Below are 20,606 nucleotides of genomic sequence, written 5' to 3' on the forward strand. Positions count from 1 at the left end.
AAGATAAGGAAACAACAGTATCAAGTGTCCTGAGGAAGGAAGCAAAGCCTATGGCTCTGCTAACAAAGGAAGACAGCACAGGCCCCACATAGCTCCTGAAACCCATGCCTTCTTATAATCTAAAAGACCACTCCTTCCTATAGTCTTTCCTTCTCATAATCTTCCTGTTGGTAATTGCTGGTCAATGGCTGAAAGGGAGAGAAAAGCAGAGCAATTCCGATCATCTGTAGCAGTTGCCGTGTGATTCTTTACAATCTTTTCAAGCTCTAATATTCCATAACTCTGAGGCCTGGGAACGACCAGCCAGTGTGTTAAGAATAAGCCAGAATACTTTTGGTCCCTGTCCCTTCTTCCTGCACGCTGCCCTACATCTATCTCTGCAGACAGTTCCTTGTTACCTCTGCAAAGGTACGTTCCACATCTGCGATCAACTGGTCGCGGCTGTAGTCATAGCCACCTGCCCCCGTCACTTCATAATCCCCTCTCCAATAGTCCCCATAGTCCTCGTAATCTGTTTTTAAAAAGAAGAAAAATGAGAACATCTGGAAAGAAAGAGATAAAGCACAATATACATAGAATAGCTTTCCTGGGAGGTTAAAAACTCCAAAAACCTGTCACATCTTTATTGCCCTTCTAAATATCACCTCAAAGGGATGCAAGTAAATAATAACACTAGCTAATGTGTCCGAAATTTAATTCATTATCTCATCTACTAAGCACAAAAACTCTACAAGACAGACAGTATTATAATCCCCGTGGTGCAGGGTAACAGCCTGCTCTTGGCCGGTTAAATGATTCGTCCAAGGTCACACAACTGGTGAGGGGCAGAGGCGCACTCCGAGTCTCCTAACCCCGGGTCTCTACTCTCTCCATAGGTCAATTTGCATCTTTAGCTTTAAAACACGTGATTGGATCTTTAAATTCTCATTTTGTTCAGGGCCTTATAGTTTCAAATCTAACCCAACTCATCTTGGACACGGCCACAGTGGGCCTGTGTTTGTTGGCAAATTGTATGTATGCTTCATGTAGTGTCTTGTTATCAGGAAATGCAAGCTTGTGTCAGGGTAATAGTTAATAAAGTCTGTAAATGTATTTTAGCAACTTTTATTTTTACATGCACATTGGCAATGGATGATCAGGAAGATGAGGAGACAAGTAAATATTTGGATGGAAGGATGTGGCGATGGGCTCCTGTCTCCAGCTTGCCTATGGCTTGGGAATATGAGTTTAAGTGGTAGTGAAAGATATTTAGGAAGAACAGATGAAAAATTTTTTTCCTTCCTCAACCCCAGAGCATAAATTAATTCATAATGCCATGGCTTTGGCTCATTATTCAGGCTGGAGGGTAAGTTAAGAGATATGGAAATTCCTCACCATGTTAAGATTTTGATGACCACGTGATTTGAGTTATAATTACAACTACAGAGAATAGTAGGTTTCCAGCCTAAACTACTCTGATTTGTTTCTTTCTGGGACACCACTCTGACGTAAACACACAAATGACCTCTGAGAATGAACTGTGGCCAGATGGGGGTTTAGGGGAGAGATGGTGTCTCTGACTCTCATCCTTTCTGGTAAATAGAATCGATCAATCCCCCAGACTACCTCAGGAACCCTCGGGGGCCTGAGCCCTACCCAGACAACTGATTTGTTTGAGGCCCGGTAACTTAGTCTCACTCTTGAGCCCTTTCAACTGTAGAATGTCAATTCACCTTTCCTTATTCCCTGGTGGTCTCCTCTTTGAGACACGTAACCTAATTGTTCAGCAGGTGATCGTTAAATTAGGAATACCCCTTATATCAAAGGGCAGGCTTGGTGATTCATGAGAAATAGCCCCGCAGCCCTGTAGAGAGCTTCAGAACCGCCACAGCCCAGCAAACTCACTGTTGGCTCTGGCCATCTCATTTTCCAGGACCACATATTCTTCATAAAATGGCCTCAGCTGCTTGCCGACCTCAGCCCTCCAGCCTTCCCAAGCCCAGAGTCTCCGATTGTAGTCTTTGCTGTTTTCCATTATGTCATCCAAACCTATTATCGCAAAGCACCCAAACGGAAATAAACATGCATTTGTAAAGTTTTTATTTGTAAAGAATTATATGAAATTTAAAGAATTAAAAGGCTGGCAGACATCAAGGTCATAAAGTTGTTCAATGAAATCTCATGATTCATTCATTTCCTCACCCTTATTATAGTTTCAAAATATTTCTGCAGAGAAAATAAACCACTGAGATCATTGAACTACTAATTTAATTAAATTACTTGAGTGTGACAGAATTTACAGTGCAGTTCTGTTAAAACTTAAAAGAGCATCTATGTGCTGAAACACACACATTTGGAATCTTCCCCTCTTTGGATGATCCATCTGAAAGGCACAATGTCATCATCTAATGTAAAACTCATTTTTAAAGCTTGGAATAAAAAAAGTAAATTTTATAATCACTGCTCAAAATTAATAGCCCACCTGGTTCAAGTACTAAGCACTCCTGTGTATTTGGGTCCAAAACTTTCCCACTACTGTAGATGGTGCTCATTGTATTTAGAATTGTGTTCAACTGCAAATTAAAGATAATAAACAATGTTAAAAGTGGAAGATGTACAAAAGAGAATGCTAATGTAGAGATGTCCTTTCAACCATGTGATTTTTTTATGCCTCAAAATACAGCAGTTCACATCTTCTTGGCTAAGTATCTTCTTTCATGTAGGGTTGGAACATCTCAGTTAAATTTTCCCACCATCAACTAGCACAGACTGGCCTTATAAGCACATGATAAATATATGTGGAGTGACTGGAAAAAAAAAAACCAGATCTACCAAAATCCCAAGAATGTATCTCACCCCCACACGCAGAGCAGTGCATTTCTTGTTCCATTCAGCCTTCACTGAGTGCACATTTATTGAACATCTGCTATGTCCTACACTCTGACAATTATGACATGAACAAGTCACTGGTCCTCAAGGACCCCACAATCATGCGACAGTGAGACAATCATGAAATCAATGATTACATAATAGAGTGACAGGTACTATAACTGTCGCCAAAAAGTGATGTGTCAGCATGGGGGGGTGGATAAATTAATAACCTGGAGATTCAGGAATGGCTTCAAAGAGGGGGCACATTAGAGCTGTGTCTTGGAAGAGAGGTAGGAATTGGTCAAGTAGAGAAGGGAAGTAGAGGACAGAGCTTACAAGACAGAAGAAGGTTGAGAAAGACAAGGCATTTTCAGGGAGTGGTGACATGAGAGAGAAAAGAAAGCTGGGGTAGTGGTGTTGATTGAGGGGCATGGAGGATGGGAGAATAGAGAGGGAAGTAGGGGCAGATCATGAGCAGCCTTCTATGCCTTACTGAAGAGTTTAACTTTTACCCTGTAGGTAAAGGAACATAAGGGTAATAGAGTAAAGCAGTGCTACTCAAAGTATGGTCCATGGACCAGTGCAAGTCAGCAAATAGTTTGTTTCTCGTCTATGAGAAGCACAAGAATTGAGAGAATAAATGTTTATAAACTTTTAAAAACGATTTGCTATTTCCATGACAGCTAAGCATGTGATCAATGAAATTAACCAAGCACTGATCTGCGATGGATTGGAAACAAAGAAAGATAGGGAAGAAGGGAGGGAGGAAGGAAGAAAGGAAAGAAGAAAGGAAGGAAGGAAGGGAGGGAGGGAGGGAGGGAGGGACTAGTTCTCTCCCACAGATGATTTAAGAAGCACTGGATGAACGGCCCTGTTTCCCCTTCTCCTATTTCTCTCTTCCGTTATTCCTTCACTCTGTTACAAGAGCCATTATCCTAAAACATGAAACAGATCTCATGCTTAAAACTTCAACAAGATCCCACAGTCCAAAGGAATAAACCCAAGTCCATGGCACAAAACCCCTCCTGGTCTCTTTCTCCACCTGCTTTTTCGATCTCCCCTCCTTCCTCTCCATTGAATTCATGCATCCTTGAGCGTCCCCTCTTCCCAAACACTTTAAGCTCTTCTTACACGCATTTCAGTGATTTTTAATCCTGGCTGCACATCAGAATTATCTGGGGATCTTTTTAAAATACAATGTCCAGTTTCCACCTAGACTAGACCAAGCTCTAGATTGTAACAGAGCAATGGGCAAGGTTTCACACGGTGTCCTTGTGGAAAAGATGGGGAAGGGCGAAATGGATAAAATAAAGTGGATTAATAACTATTTGAATAATGGGCCCCAAAGAATGCAGAATAATAAACAACAACTTGTAGGAAGACACATGCCATATGGTTTTATCTTTGTCCTTATCGTGCATTTTTCTTTTTATAGATGCAGATAAGAACACAGTACCAGAGGGCAAGCAGCTGAGAAAGACTTTGATGTTAAATAGCCAAATCTTTTAGATAAAAATATTTCAATAGATCAAATCAAGGGTCTGTAAATTATGATTTGCAGACCGAATCCTGTCTGCTGCCTGTTTTTGTAAAGTTTTATTGGCACACAGCCATGCCCATTTGTTTCCGTGTTAGCTGTGGCTGATTTCCCGCAACAAGAGCAGACTGACTCAGTGGGACAGAGACAGTATGGCCCACAAACCTAAAATATCTACTATCGTTCCCTTTACAGAAAGAAAGTTGGCTGACTCCTGGGCTAGAGAGATAGGATGAGAGATTTTTATTTTAACAGGGGTGAATATAGGCTTTCTTGAATTTAGACAAACTACCTACATAAGAATAGAATTTTCAAAGGTATCATTTTTGGAGCAACATTGGTGGAAGAGATTTGGAGACTTTCTTAACAGTGATGTTGAGATGAATCAACCATGGAATTTGACTGTCAAAAAACCAAAGCAAGCAAACAGAAGCCTAATGTAATCCTGGACTGTCTTAGTAGATGTAAAGCACAGGAGGCAGGATGTCGTACCCCTGCTCACCTCCATGCAGACCCAAACCCACTCGGAGGGCTGTGTTCAGTCCAAGGATACTGACAAAATGAAGCCAGCAACTAGGACTGGTTAGGGAACTTGAAACCATCGTATAAGGAAAAATCGACAGAGTGAAGGATGTTTAGCCTAGAGAAGAAAAGACTCAACTAGTTAAAAAAAAAATTACCTGCCTTCCTTCATTTAAAGACCATTATGGCAGAGAGCAATCTGGCTCGAGAAGGCGGTACAAAGTGGAGGTAAAGCACTTTATGCTCAATGGAGGGAGTATCTTGCCATCAGTTAGAGGGACCCACATATGGAACTGGCGTCTTGGAAAGAAGTGAGTCGCCCATCCCTGAAGCAGTTTGAGCTGGGATGGTTTAGCCACTTGTTAAAGAAGTTGCAGAGGAGAGTCAAGAATCAAAGGGGTGGGGGAGGATCAGACGACATACAGGGCTTCTCAAGCTTAGCACCGTTGACGTTTTGGACCAGACGACTCTTGTCTTTGGGGGCTTCCTTGTGCCTTGTAGAGTGTTTAGCAGCATCCCTACCCGCTAGATGCCAACAGCACCCCTCAACAGTTGTAAAAACCAAAAATGTCTCCAGACGTTGTCAAACTGTCACTGTGTCCATATACACCACAGCGCCCTTACAATCGTGGTTTAACAATGTGTCCTAACATACTAGTGTCCTCCTTCACTCTCAAAGGATTCCAGTTTGGATGATAAGTTACGTGGCCACCCTACCGAGGCACAGAGCTCTTTCTATTGTGAGCATTGCTATTTTGGCAGATAAAGGAAGCAGCCCGGGGTTATATTAATGTTTAAGATTTCCCAAATATTTCAACTCTTGGGGTCAATGCTAGCATGTCACATACTCGTTTGCTCTTGTCTGCTGAGAGCACTGAGGTCCCACTCTGCTGAAGGGCCTGCAATTGACGCTTGAGTGTGAGATTCTGAATTTCTTCTAGTGGATAAGTTTTGGCAGTCCTGGACTGTTCTTCATAAAAGGCAGACCATTCGGCCCTGGCTGCATTCTGAAACGACAAAAAATAAAAATAATAATAATAATAAAGTTGAAGTTAGAATGGCACTGCTCGAATAGATAGAACAGAAGATATAGTCCAAAGAGCATCTGGTGGAACATTTAATATTTCCTGAGTGATTTAATTCTCTACTTTGCTGAAGGTCAAAGTTTAGGTTAAGAGTGACCAAGCCACTCTTGGTCACTCTCTCTTTCTGACCTAGTGCTTAGTTTTCCCAAGGGTCCTGTCCCCAGAACTGGAAGTGAATTCTCACAGATGATTCATGTTGTGAGGCCCTGGAATGTATGGCCTTAGCACTTGTGACGTGGGTGAGTTGTTCAAGGATTCAAGGATGAGCGCTCTAAAGGGAGAGTCCAGCAGAGCTCAGAGCGGACTTCCTGGGCATACAGCGCCTCACGGCAATGAGAACCATAAGAAATGAGAACCAGTTTACAGGAAGCTCCGTGGTGCCATGATTTACCAGAGATTCTGATCTTAAAGTATGATCCCCAGTCAAGGTTGCCCAGAACATGGCCATTTGGTAGCTGTGGTGATTTTCTCCCAGCAAAAGAAACCAATAAGCAGGTGATGATGCCAGGATTCACTTGCCCCCCCATCTTGACCATCAGTAGGCAAGTGGACTTCTCCAGACTTATCCAATGCAGTCTTCTCTCAGCGCACAAGCTCATTTCCATTTATCAAAGACTGAAATGAGCAACTATTTTGTACATTGTACTTCTCTAGACCCTATAAAAGAGGTAGCATATGAGGCAAGTAAGAACTCCATTCCTTGAGTCAGACACTTCTGACTAGCTGTTGTGACCTTGAGCAAATTACTTAGTCTCTCTGAGTCACGTTACCTTACCCGTAAAATGAGAGTAATAATAGTAGAACTTACCTCAAAGGGTTGTTGTAAGGGCGAGAAAATTTAACAAGTAATATAATGCCTATCAAAGTGCCTGATACATCCCAAGCATTTAAAAATCATAGCTACTTTATCACTTACAGGGAAAAAAGTCTTGTCCTTAAGTTGCTGACAGTTTTATCAAATAGATAAGATATGCATCGTGAATGTTTCATTACTGAAACAAGAGCATATGATAATGTATAAACTGTGAGTGGGGCTAAGCAGTTCCTGTTACAGGGACCAGATTTGGCAAGCCCTCATGGAGGAGGTGGAACTTAAGACAGACCTTAAAGTAGGTAGGAGATAGATGGGTGTAGAGGACTTTGCAAAATAATTTACCTCATTTGGTCTTCTTAACAACACCACGAGACAGAAAATTATTCTATTTCCATTTTTCTATGTGTAGAAAGGGGCTAAGAGAAATAAATAGTGGAGCTGGCAACTAACTGCCAGTATCTGAATCCTGGATCCTGTGGTGGGCAGACACTAAGATGGCTCCTGTGATCCCTACTTCCTGGTGGTACACCCTTGTGTGTCCCCCTCCCCTTGAGTGTGAGCAGGACCTGTGTGACTCACTTCTAACTGGGAGAATATAGCAAAAGTGACAGGATATACATGTTTATGTTACATAAGATTGCCATTTTTATCTTGCCAGAAGACTCTCCCTTGCTGATTTTGATGCAGCAAGATGCCATGTTGTGAGCTATCCTATGGATAGGGCCACATGGTGAGGAATTGAAGATGGCCTCTGACTGACATCCTAAGGACCTCAGTTCAGCAACATATGAGGATCTAAATGCTACCACTAACCACATTAGCTTGGAAGTGGATTCAACCCCAGTTGAGTTGCAGATGAGACCACAGCTCTAGCCGGGACCTTGATTGTAAGCTTATGAGACTCAGAAGCAGATCCAGCTAAGCTATGCCTGGATTCCCGCCCCACAGGAACTGTGAGATAACAAGTGTGTGTTGTTTTAAGCTACTACACTTGTGGTAATCTTTTACTCAATAGATAACTAGTACAGATTCCAAAGCAGGACTCCAGGCATGACTGCACTCTCTAGGCCAAGGAATTTTACTTTTATCCTAAATACTAGGGAGTCACTTAGGGGTTGCAAGCAGGTGTGTGACATGATGAAAGTGGTGCAGGAAAGGGACAACAACGGATCAGACAAGAGATGAAGGGAATAGTCGCAGTGAAATGGAAAAAGATTTCTCTCTTTGTTGAGCACACACAACCCCTCAGGAACTACTTCTCAGTTAATCTTCACAAACAATCTTGTGAGGTAGTTGTGATTGTCTCCACTTCACAAATGAGGGAAATGAGGCACAGAGCAGGTAAGTAACTTTGCCTAGGTCACACAGCTAGCACCTGGAAGAACCAGGGTGTCAACCCAGAAATGTTTACCTCCAAAGCTAATGCTCTTAACCATTGGCTATAGATTGGATTCGACACATTCTGGTCTTGTCTCTAACATGCCCGAATGAGAGGGAGTGAGCTATGGAAAGAGGAGTTTGGTCTACAGCACAAATTCATTTATGCAACCCACCACTCACCTCTCAGTCCCTACCCTTTTTCATCCAATCCAGAATGACTGACAGCAAAATTTCTAGTAAAACTTTGATCCCAAATTAAGGCAATTCTTTCCTTTTCAATCTACTTTGGAAACAGCTCACAATCCCCAAAAGGCCCCAATCTTAAAATATTTTTTAAAAATTATACTGCATGTGGGAACTTTGAAGATATCTGTTTTATTTTATTTATCACTATCATATACAAGTGTTATACTTTATATCACAAAAAAATTACTTTATGTTGCCTTGAATTTTGGCCCCTGAGGACACACTGCTCCATCCCAAGCTGTTCTTTTTAATATTGCTTACAATTTATTCCATATTCATACTATAAGGCTCCCAAGCCTAAATAAAACTGACAGCTTAGAAGTTATACAGAGAATCAAAGTCAGTTCATACATACCAACCAAGTAACATAGACAGTGCTTGAGAGCTATATGTAATTTTTGGATTTGAATGATGAATGAATTGAAGCGTATACAGTAACTTACATAGCTACAGGGTTCAAAAGGAACCATTACAAATCAAATAAGTGGCATCCCATACTGCCTCTGTGCAAAGGCAGGAGAGCAGCAACTAACACAGCAAAAGTTTCCACAGCCATTGATGAGGGTTTGGGGTCAAGACACACATTACTCAGTACAATCACAGGAAGTTAGAACCCTCTCTGACTTCCTACATATAACTACAGTGGATACCATATTCTCATCCTACAAGAGATTCTTTGTAATTTCAAGGACTGAAAATGTAAAATCCTAAATTATATTTTAAAACTCTCCAAAAGATATCCTGCTCTTTTTGGCCCTAATGATATACAAGTTAAATATGATTTCATTATGCTTTTAAATGTTTTCATATGAGCTTCATCTTAAGCCACAGGTCTGCGGTCTCTACCCAAATTATGATAGTTTTATCTAAACAATTATAATGCTTTTGTGATAAGTTGTTTGAAATGAAAAGAATTAAAATCTCATTTTCTTTTTTTCTATAGCTCACTATCAACCCCTAAACCACTTCTTCCCCTGTAGGTATGAGAGTTCCCTGAAGACAGAAGATGAAACACTGAATGGAACCTTAGCATCCAAGCAGTGACTTGGAGCCCGACAGGCTCCCAGGGAACCCTCCACCCTCAGGTCCCATATGCTGGTCCAGTTTCCATATATAGCTCTCAAAACCACATCAGATTCAAAGATGAAAACTGCCTTGGTTACTTTTCAAATATGCCCAGATACTTGCATATTTTTTAAAACAGCTTATTCTATTCAACGAAGTAGGTAATCTAAATTATAACAATATTGCTTTGCCATGAGAATCAAAAATTTATTTTTTCTTTTTTCAGATGGGAGGAAGGGGTGTGGCTTTCAAACATTTTAATTTTTTCTGAATTTTATCTCATAGGGAAAAAGAAAAATCCACTCACACCTGAAATTGGGTCCTGCCAGAAAGTGGCCCACCAGATATATATTTGAGATATTTCATAATAAAAAAATATAACATAGTATAAGTAACATAGAAAATATCACGAAAACCTCTACTCAGATTTTTTAAATGTTGACACTTTGCAATAGTTGCTTCAGACATATTTATTTAGTGGTTAGAATCAATAATACCATATTATATACTCAAAAGTTGCAAAGAGAGTAGATCTTAAATGTTCTCACTACAAAAAAGAAATGGTAGGACTTCCCTGGTGGAGCGGTGGTTAAGAATCCGCCTTTCAATGCAGGGGACACGTGTTCAATCCCTGGTCCGGGAAGATCCCACGTGCCGCGGAGCAACTAAGCCCATGTGCCACAACTACTGAGCCTGTGCTCTAGAGCCCGTGAGCCACAACTACTGAGCCCACGTGCCACAACTACTGAAGCCTGCATGTCTAGAGCCCATGCTCCGCAACAAGAGAAGCCACCACAATGAGAAGCCCGCACACTGCAACGATGAGTAGCCCCCGCTCGCCGCAACTAGAGAAAGCCCTCACAGCAATGAAGACCCAACACAGCCAAAAATTAATTAATTAATTTTAAAAAAACACATATTCTCAGAAGTGGAATTGATGGGTTAAAGCAATTTTCAACTCCTGTAGATACTGTTAAATCTTGGTAAATCTGATTTTATGTCAACTCGGCGTTTCATTATTAATATAATGTTATCCCTCTGATTATTAGTGAGGTTAAACATATATATGAGGTATATAAATATATATATATTCAAATTTCCTCCTCTATGCATTTACTGCTCATATCTTTTCCCCATTTTTCTAGTGAATTTTTGTCTTTTTTATCACTTAGTAAAATTTCTTTATAGATTCTGACTGTTAATCTTCTGTTAATTATATGTATCACAAATGTTTTATCAAGCTCTGCTTCTTGTCTTGTGTGTGTCTGTGTGTGTATGTTTATGATGTCTTTTAGTGCACAGAAGTTTCTTTCTAATCCTAATTCAACTGATTTGCTCAGTCTTTTCCTTTATAGATTGATTCTTTTGTCTCTTATTTAATAAATCATTCTAAAGCAAAAGTCATTTAATAAACCATTCCTGGGCTTCCCTAGTGGCACAGTGGTTAAGAATCCGCCTGCCCTCTCGGACTTCAGACTATACCACAAAGCTACAGTAATCAAGACAGTACAGTACTGGCACAAAAACAGAAATATAGATCAATGGAACAGGATAGAAAGCCCAGAGATCAACCCATGCACATATGGTCACCTTATCTTTGATAAAGGAGGCAAGAATATACAATGGAGAAAGGTCAGCCTCTTCAATAAGTGGTGCTGGGAAAACTGGACAGCTACGTGTAAAAGAATGAAATTAGAACACTCCCTAACACCATACACAAAAATAAACTCAAAGTGGATTAAAGACCTAAATGTAAGGCCAGACACTATCAAACTCTTAGAGGAAAACACAGGCAGAACACTCTATGACATAAATCACAGCAAGATCCTTTTTGACCCATCTCCTAGAGAAACGGAAATAAAAACAAAAATAAACAAATGGGACCTAATGAAACTTAAAAGCTTTTGCACAGCAAAGGAAAACATAAACAAGATGAAGAGACAACCCTCAGAATGGGAGAAAATATTTGCAAATGAAGCAACTGACAAAGGATTAATCTCCAAAATTTACAAGCAGCTCATGCAGCTCATATCAAAAAAACAAATAACCCAATCCAAAAATGGGCAGAAGACTTAAAGAGACATTTCTCCACAGAAGATATACAGATTGCCAACAAACACATGAAAGAATGCTCAACATCATTAATCATTAGAGAAATGCAAATCAAAACTACAATGAGGTATCATCTCACACCGGTCAGAATGGCCATCACCAAAAATTCTACAAACAATAAATGCTGGAGAGGGTGTGGAGAAAAGGGAACCCTCTTGCACTGTTGGTGGGAATGTAAATTGACACAGCCACTATGGAGAACAGTATGGAGGTTCCTTAAAAAACTAAAAATAGAACTACCATACGACCCAGCAATCCCACCACTGGGCATATACCCTGAGAAAACCATAATTCAAAAAGAGTCATGTACCACAATGTTCATTGCAGCTCTACTTACAACAGCCAGGACATGGAAGCAACCTAACTGTCCATCAACAGATGAATGGGTAAAGAAGATGTGGCACATATATACAATGGAATATTACTCAGCCATAAAAAGAAATGAAATTGAGTTATTTGTAGTGAGGTGGATGGACCTAGAGTCTGTCATACAGAGTGAAGTAAGTCAGAAAGAGAAAAACAAATACCGTATGCTAACACATATATATGGAATCTAAAAAACAAACAAACAAAAATGGTCATGAAGAACCTAGGGGCAAGATGGGAATAAAGACGCAGACCTACTGGAGAATGGACTGGAGGATACGGGGAGGGGGAAGGGTAAGCTGGGACGAAGTGAGAGAGTGGCATGGACATATATACACTACCAAATGTAAAATAGCTAGCTAGTGGGAAGCAGCCGCATAGCACAGGGAGATCAGCTCGGTGCTTTGTGCCCACCTAGAGGGGTGGGATAGGGAGGGTGGGAGGGAGGGAGACACAAGAGGGAAGAGATATGGGGATATATGTATATGTATAACTGATTCACTTTGTTATAAAGCAGAAACTAACACACCATTGTAAAGCAGTTTTACTCCAATAAAGATGTTAAAAAAATTAAAAAAAAAAAAAGAATCCACCTGCCAATGCAGGGGACACGGGTTCAAGCCCTGGTCCGGGAAGATCCCACATGCCGCGGAGCAACTAAGTCTGTGCACCACAACTACTCAGCCTGCGCTCTAGAGCCCATGAACCACAACTACTGAGCCTGCGCACCACAACTACTGAAGCCCGCGCACCTAGAGCCCGTGCTCTGCAACAAGAGAAGCCACCGCAATGAGAAGCCCACGCACCCCAATGAAGAGTAGCCCCTGCTCGCCACAACTAGAGAAAGCCCATGCGCAGCAACGAAGACCCAATGCAGCCAAAAATAAACGATAATAAATAAAAATAAATATAAAAAAGAAATCTTATCTATAAAAATAATAATAATAATAATAAACCATTTCTAACCAAGAGTCACCTATATATCCTTATAAAAGTTTGTCTTGCTTTTCCCATTTAATTTTTAGTCTATCTTAAATTTATTTGTATCTATTACATAAAGTAGGAATGCCTTGAGCTTTGGGTCATAAAAGGGTCCCTACACATTTTTAAATTTGCTTCTTTTTTCCAGAGCTCTAGGAACCTGAACAAGTTTTTTGTCAATTTCTTGGCTCAATATTCCTGCACCCTGCTAGTTGTGTAAATTCATTTTCCACACCTATTAAAAAAATTCACAAGTGAAACCTGATTTTGATCAAGTCTCTAGATCAGGACTCTGCCCACCATTTGTTTTTGTAAATAAAGTTTTATTGCAACATATTCACACCCATTTATGTGCTGTCTATGGCTGCTTTTGTGCTACAATGGCAGAGTTGACTGGTCTACAATGGCAGAGTTGAATAGAGGCTGTAGGGCTCACAAAGCCTGAAATATTTACTACCTGGCCTGTTATGGCAAAAGTGTGCTGACCTCTGTCCCGGATCTATACATTTACAGAAAACACAGGGGTCAAAAGAGCATGTTAAGCAATATTATAGGGACATAATCAGCAAATCCAGAAAGTGGGAGTTTCTATAGGACTAACAGTTCAGTACTTCTGCGAATAAATTACAAAACAAAACAAAACAAAACAAACAGAAAAATGAGGGAGGGACTCTATAGACTAAAAGAGACTTAAAGTACATCTGCTAAAATGATCAAGAGAGGACCTTGTTAGATCCTGATTCAAACAAACCAGCTGAAATTCTTTTTAAACGAGACATTAGGGTACATTTGAATACTGACTAGATATTTGATGGTATTGAGGGATTATTGTCAAGTTTTTGACATGGTACTGTTATTAAGGTTGTTTTAAAAATTCTTACTTTGAGAGCTAGAAGGTGAAATATTTACACATAACATATAGTTATATGATGTTGGGGATTTCCTTCAAAATAATCCAATAAACATGGGGTTGGGTAGAAAAATAAAACAAGATTGGCCAAAGTGTTGACAATTGCTGAAGCTAGGTGATGGGTATAAGGAGATCCAACATACTAGTCCTTCTTCTTTTATATGTGTTTGACAATTTTTACAATGAAAAGTAAAAAAAAAAAATCCATATAATGGAATACTACCTGGCAATAAAATGGAACAAAGTAATGATACATGCTACAGCATGCAAAGTGAAAGAAGCCAGTCACAAAAGACCACCTAGTGTATAATTCCATTTATATGACATGTCCAGAATAGGCAAATCTATAGAGACAGAAAGTAGATTAGTGGTTGCTTAGAGCTGGGGGTGGGGGAGGACGAATGATTGCTAATGGGCGTGTAGTTTCTTTTGGGAGTGATGGAAATGTTCTAAAATGAGATGGTGATGACGGTTGTACAATTCTGTAAATATACTAAAAAGCATTGAATTGTAGACTTTAAATTGATGAATTTTATGGTGCATAATTGTATCTCAACAAAGCTGTTGTTAAAAGCCCTCAATAGTAAAAGCAAAGAAAAAAAAAAAAACCACCTTATTCCCTAGCTCCTATAACTAGATCTGAAACACCCATGGAACTGCTCCAAACCAAAGGATTTAGCCAAAATTAAATGAATTCTCTTTTGCCCAGTTACCTGGCACACACTAAGAAGCAGCGGCAGTTCCTGACCACCAGGCCGCCCTCCCTGGGCGTAGCTGGTGGCTGCCTGGTGTCCTGTCAGAGTGCTTAGATCAGTGAGTAATTGTGTCAAATTTGGATGGAATTAAACATGTCATTTTGAGTTGCTCAAGTTCAGTTTCACCAAATTACATCACTCAACTGGGACATCATCAAGTTTTCATGACAAAGAAAAACTAGCATGAACAGGCCTCCAATGCACTTGACTCATGTTAATCCTCCACATGTGGAACTTATTCACCAGTTATCCACTGAAAAATCTTGGCTGGGCCCATCCACCCTCTTATGTTTCAAGAGACAAAAAATAAGTGACTTGCCCAAGGTATCACAGCCAGCTCAGGAGAGTCAAGATAGCATCAGATTCCCTGAATTCCATCGTATTTGCATCACACTGACTTTTCCCAACCCCTGTACCTGGGTGTAGGTACTTGTATGTGTTGGGGAGTGTGGGACAGATTCATTGGAGACAGGGTTGGAGTCTACATTCTTTCCTTGGGTACAGAATAGCAGTTTAAAATGACCCTTCTCTGGGTTCACTGTGCCCCCAGCCCTAAAGACAGAGGAAAAGGTTTAGGAAGCAGGTGTGCCCAAGGACTCTAGGGGCCCTGACCACCCAAAGGGTAAGTGTGGGCCTCCTGCTCTCTCTTCACAACTTCTGATAACTCAACAAGAAATATTTATGAAGTGTTTTTGGAGACCTCCAGGGCTCCAACAGGGCAGTCTTCAACACGCCCTTCAGCTGCATGCACAGGAATTTGGGGCAGCTGTAGTAGTTACTGCCAAGTACTGGAACAGTGAACCAGGCTGCCCCTGCCAGTGATGGGATCCGTTTGCTCTCTTCCAGGGATAAAAAAATTGTCCAGGGACCTCCTATGTTGCTAGAGAGCTTCCGACTTTGCAAAAAAAAAAGAAAGAAAAAGAAAAAAGAAAAAAAAATCCTTTTGACTTACAAAGGACTCTTTCAAAAACAAAACGAACAATAAACTTACAAAGAAGGGGCAATGCAAAAAAGTAATGTCATTTTACTGAGGAGAGAATTACAGTTTAATTGATGAATGTTCGATCTCAAACATGAGAACAGTATTTGCTCTAAAGCAAGTGTTTGGTAATTAATTTTCACTGTATTTCTGAACTATATGGAAACCTGTTTTGAACCAAGCTTTTTTCCTTATCTCTATCTGATGGGCCTCTCCTAAGCAGGGAGATTTGGGGACACTATACTGATCAAGTTTTGGTGTCTTCTATTATTTTAAGCTATAGTCTCATGACTTGATCTGAGAATCGCCATACTAGGTCAGATTGATTGGCTGACAAGCCCAATATTCTGACTCTGAAAGTTATACCAAGGGATAATTAGGAAGTGGCAGATTGCCCTCAATAATGTCACCCTGATAGGATATGAACAGACACATGTCATACAGCCCAAATTTCTCTTCCTGTATTAGTTATCTATTGCTACAATAATACTACATAACAAACAACCAAAAATCTCAATGGCATGTGTTCATTGTTTACGTGCCTAGAATCACTGAGGGTTACCAGGCAGCTCTGCTGATCTTGGCTGGATTTGCGTACAACTCTGGGGGATTGGTTTCAGACGGGACAACTATTCCACACATCCCTCACTCTTTAGCTGGCCAACCCAGGCATGTTCTCACGGCAAAGCCAAAGGTGCAAAGAACAAGCCCCACTGTTCAAGTCCATTCCAAGCCTCCACTTGCATCACGTCTGCTAACAGCCCATTGGTCAAAGTAAGTCACATGGCAAAGGACACAGTCACATCACCTTCAGTGGGATGGCACTGCAAAGTGACATAACCTTGGGTGTTGATATAGGGAAAGGTAAAGAACTGGGTCCATAAATGCACTTAACCATACTTCCTTACCCACAGTGGATCTACAATCCTTACATTCGCTTAAATACTTCGAAAACCGACTTACAGTTTTCAATGTCTCACATTTTTAGATTAAAGAATGGCCTAGTTTTACAAGTCTTACCAGTTTTACCACCTGTAATGTAAACAGCACCTCTTCCTATTTATTGTAAATTTCTCTCTTTTGAGCTTTCAAAGGCACCACCTTTCTAGTCTGAAGAGAGTTGGCCAGTACAACTGAGAACACTCTATCCTTTCTTGTTCCCTCTCAGACTCAGTTTTTTTTTTTCTTTTTGAGTCAGGCTTTGTAGAGCTAATTCTGCTTTCTCTTCTAACTCTCTCTGATCCCCCTAAATCATTCCAGTGGCTCTTGGGGAACATGCTCCATTTCTCCAGTTCTTTCTATTGATGGCCACCAGCAGCAGACCATATCTCAGCTTCCTGCTCATCTTGGTGCCTCTTGTAGCACCAGCTGCAGTGCCCGTTTCATCAGGGGATCTCAATATATGTGATAAGAGAATAGAAGAGCTATTGCTCTCCCTGTCCATTGCCCCCTCCCCAGGTAAATCCACGCAGGCGCACTAATGCACTAACGCGCCCTTCACCATTGCTGGAGGAAGGAGATATTGGGCCCCCTGCTTGCTTCTTGCATTCAGATATTTTCACTTTTCCTTAAAGGGCCCATACCGTCAGCACTTTGACCACACTTTGTGGATTTGTGCCCTTTCATTTCCGGCCTTTCCTCTAATCAACCAGTGCAATTCAAAAATGATAGCACTTAACATCCAGAGATGATTTCAACAAACATCACTACATCTCGGTGTACAACATGCCTTCTCAGCATGTGGGCACTCAACAGAACTGTTACATGTCTCTTCAGCAATTATAACTCCCTCTCACATTCACAGCAATGATATCGTATTGTTCTCCCAGGCTCACAAGCATTCAGCACTATTTTGGTGGTTTTGTGTATTAACTGTCGTCACAGCAACCCTATGAGGCAAATATGAGTGTTACGTTGTTCTTCACAGGCACAAAAACTAAGGCGCAGAAAGGTTCATTAACTAGCTCACGTTCACCCAGGTAGAAAGTGGTGGAGCCAGGATTTGGACCCCAGCAGTCTGACTCCAGAGCTCTTAGGCATGATGCCGGTCGACCTTCACCACCACCTGCGGACCATTCAGCTAAGAATGAAAACAGAAGCTTTTTTTTTTTTTTTTTAGATTCCATATATATGTGTTAGCATACCGTATTTGTTTTTCTCTTTCTGGAGGGTGGGAGGGAGACGCAAGAGGGAGGAGATATGGGGATATATGTATACATATAGCTGATTCACTTTGTTATACAGCAGAAACTAACACACCATTGTAAAGCAATTATACTCCAATGAAGATGTTAAAAAAAAAAGAGAGAATGAAAACAAATGCACAATGCACTGCAGGTACCTCCAACAGAGATCAAATAAAAAGTGAGAAAAAAGCAACAGTGAAGAGGTGAAGAGAGGTAAGACCAAACTATGAGACAAGAAAGAAAAATGCTCTCCTATGACAACACTGGGCTGTCAAAATCTCCTGGATTTCTTTAAGCTTTAGAAAAATAGGGGGAAAAAATCTCCTGAGGAATTCAAATGAGGCAGCAGGTCTCAGATTGGATCTGTCCAGTGAGCAGCAGTAATTTAATTTACATGCAACCCACTATTTGAAAAAATACGCTTCTGAACTACATTTTTGAAAGAATGTATTGCTGTACAAGTGTCATAAAAACTTTTCTTAAATAATGTCACTCCATTTTCAGCACTGCTTTGGGATCTGTGAGGGAAGAAATCTCCTAAATCCTTGCACTTGTCAAACAAAACATCTTGCTTTCCCAGAGCATTCTGAGATTTGTCAGAACTGGTTTGATTATGGTTTTTCTTGGAGGGTTCTGTGGATCCCGTATGCTCTGGAAGTCCCTCAGAGCTCCGTAACCATTAAGGAAGGAATTCCCAAGTCCAGCCTCACCCGACCCCTGGTAATCTTAATTACTGGCTAGCTCTTTCACTAAGCCTCCAGTTGCATATTTTTCAGTTAATAGATCATTTGTAGAGAGTCTTTAGACATTCCTGTTGACATTGTAGGCTTGGGAAAATTATTAACTCAATAACTTATGGCATTTCTATGAAATGCTTTGAAAGCCTGACTATGATGAGAATTATGGTGGCAACTTTCTAAAGCATGTTCACTGGTTTCCAAGAATCTGTACTGAGACCAGTGAATTATTTTGTAACAATTTTCCAAATGAACCAAAGGTCAATTGTTCAGGCATCTGGGACTCCAGAATCAGAAATACTGAGGCAAACATCCAACCTCACAGCTCAGAGCATTTCTTTGATTTCCCTTTTCAGTTTCCTGGGCAGTAAGCTGATTTTTAAGAAGCAACCGATATCCCTATGTAGCTATAGGAAAGAACTCACCATCTTTTGGACATTCTCATCGGTAATATTGGTGTTATAATTCCAAGAAGCAAGTGAACTTTGATAAGACAGGTCTTCAGCTTCATGGTCAAACTTCTGCAAAAATGTCTTGGCCTGTTCCTCAGTGGTGGATTGAGCAGCAGTTACAGCAACAAGGCTGAGAAGGAGCCAGAAAGAGCCTGACATCCTTCTCTGTGCGCGAAGATCCCATTCACTGAACAACTTCCCTAGAGTGAAACCTCCTCATGAGATTTTCTCTCTCATCAGCCTTTGAACTTGGGTTGGGCACTGAGCAGGAAGATAAAAAAAAAAGGAAGAAGAAGAAAAAACAGTAAACAATCTGCTGAACCAACACAAAATTCATCCTGGAGAGGACAGATATGTAAACAGATTTTAGAATGATTTCTTAAAGTAAATCAAATAAACAAATGTTATTCATTAATCCTAGAGAATCATAGCTCTCCTCAAATTTTATGGCCAAATCAAAACTTGTCCATTTGGTTAGTATGTTCCTTAAAATCTGTTAAAGATACACTGAAGGTGTTATGATTTTACAGTGACCAACGAACTCTAGAATTAGGGGTCATGGGGGTAATGTTGGGACTTATACGTTTTAGAGACAATTCCATTAAGTCACTTCTCTCTCCTTCCTTTTTATTTTACACTCATATTCACAGAAACTCTCTATTTGGGTAACATTTTCCCTTCCTAAATAAACAACTTTGCCCTTGTCTCTATAGAATTCATTTTTTTCTGATAAATTTTAATTTCCAGGGCCATTTTTAAAATTATAAGACCACCCTCCACTCCACAAGTTAACTCTCCTGATTTAACTTGGAAAAACTTAAAAAGGCTCCTTTTCTCTTTCTCAGATGATCATGCTAAACACTGGTTCTACGACTAACTTCACTGTGTGCCTCCATCCCTTTCACTTACCTGTTCAAAGCTCGGTCAAGGTCACAAGGAAATCAGAATGCCACCACATGGTATGAAATTCAGAGACTGTCCATCTCAAGTTCTGGTCATCCATAGCCATGTATCATTGCATAGAATTCAAAGAGACTTTAGTGGTCATCCTGTAGAATCTCAGGAGCTGGACCACTGTCCTCATCCCCAGGGTGTAGGTATGAGTGTCATAGGTAAAAGAGAGGAGCCACTTTAAATGGCAGGGCTCATGGGCCTGCTTGACTGTGATTATGAAACCTTCACACAGGGAAAACATTTCTTTACCCAAAAAACAAGTCTTCCAGGTCCAGGTGAAATGGCAGTAACCAAGCCTTTAAAAAAAGTTTCCACTACTTCTCCTTGTTCCAAAGTTGTACATGTTATTGTAGAAGAGGAAAAAAAATGATAAGTAACTGTTTACAGTGCTTTGCATTATAATATCTCATTGAAGCATTACAACAAACCTAGAGGCAAATATTTTTATCGTCATTGTACAGATTATGAAACTGAGGCTCAGAGAACTTAAATAAATGACCAAACCTTACTCAGCCAGGAAGTGGTAGAGCCAGGATACGAATGCATGCAGTTTGAATCTAGAGTACAGGCCTTTAAGTTGCTGTCAATAGTCTAAGAGCAATGATGGAGGTGTAGATAAAGAACAGCACAGGGACGTGGGCCTTTGGTGACGATGATGGATTTGGTTCCGCTACA

General features: G+C 40.5%; 1 protein-coding gene across 1 annotated transcript in view; it reads right to left on the minus strand.

The window, feature by feature from the left end:
• ACE2 (angiotensin converting enzyme 2) overlaps window positions 1-19,912 on the minus strand; it is a 51,016-nt gene extending 31,104 nt beyond the window's left edge. Inside the window, exons 1-6 of the mRNA XM_061179537.1 lie at window positions 19,887-19,912; window positions 18,951-19,238; window positions 5,758-5,916; window positions 2,462-2,552; window positions 1,885-2,028; window positions 399-511 (exon numbers count right to left, since the gene is read on the minus strand). Of these exons, the coding sequence (XP_061035520.1) occupies window positions 399-511; window positions 1,885-2,028; window positions 2,462-2,552; window positions 5,758-5,916; window positions 18,951-19,136 (693 nt within the window). The 5' untranslated portion in view covers window positions 19,137-19,238; window positions 19,887-19,912. The remainder of the gene's footprint in view (window positions 1-398; window positions 512-1,884; window positions 2,029-2,461; window positions 2,553-5,757; window positions 5,917-18,950; window positions 19,239-19,886) is intronic.
• Window positions 19,913-20,606: the final 694 nt, after the last annotated feature.

The sequence above is a fragment of the Eubalaena glacialis genome, chromosome X, assembly GCF_028564815.1.
Source record: "Eubalaena glacialis isolate mEubGla1 chromosome X, mEubGla1.1.hap2.+ XY, whole genome shotgun sequence".
In the NCBI taxonomy this organism is placed as follows: Eukaryota; Metazoa; Chordata; class Mammalia; order Artiodactyla; family Balaenidae; genus Eubalaena; species Eubalaena glacialis.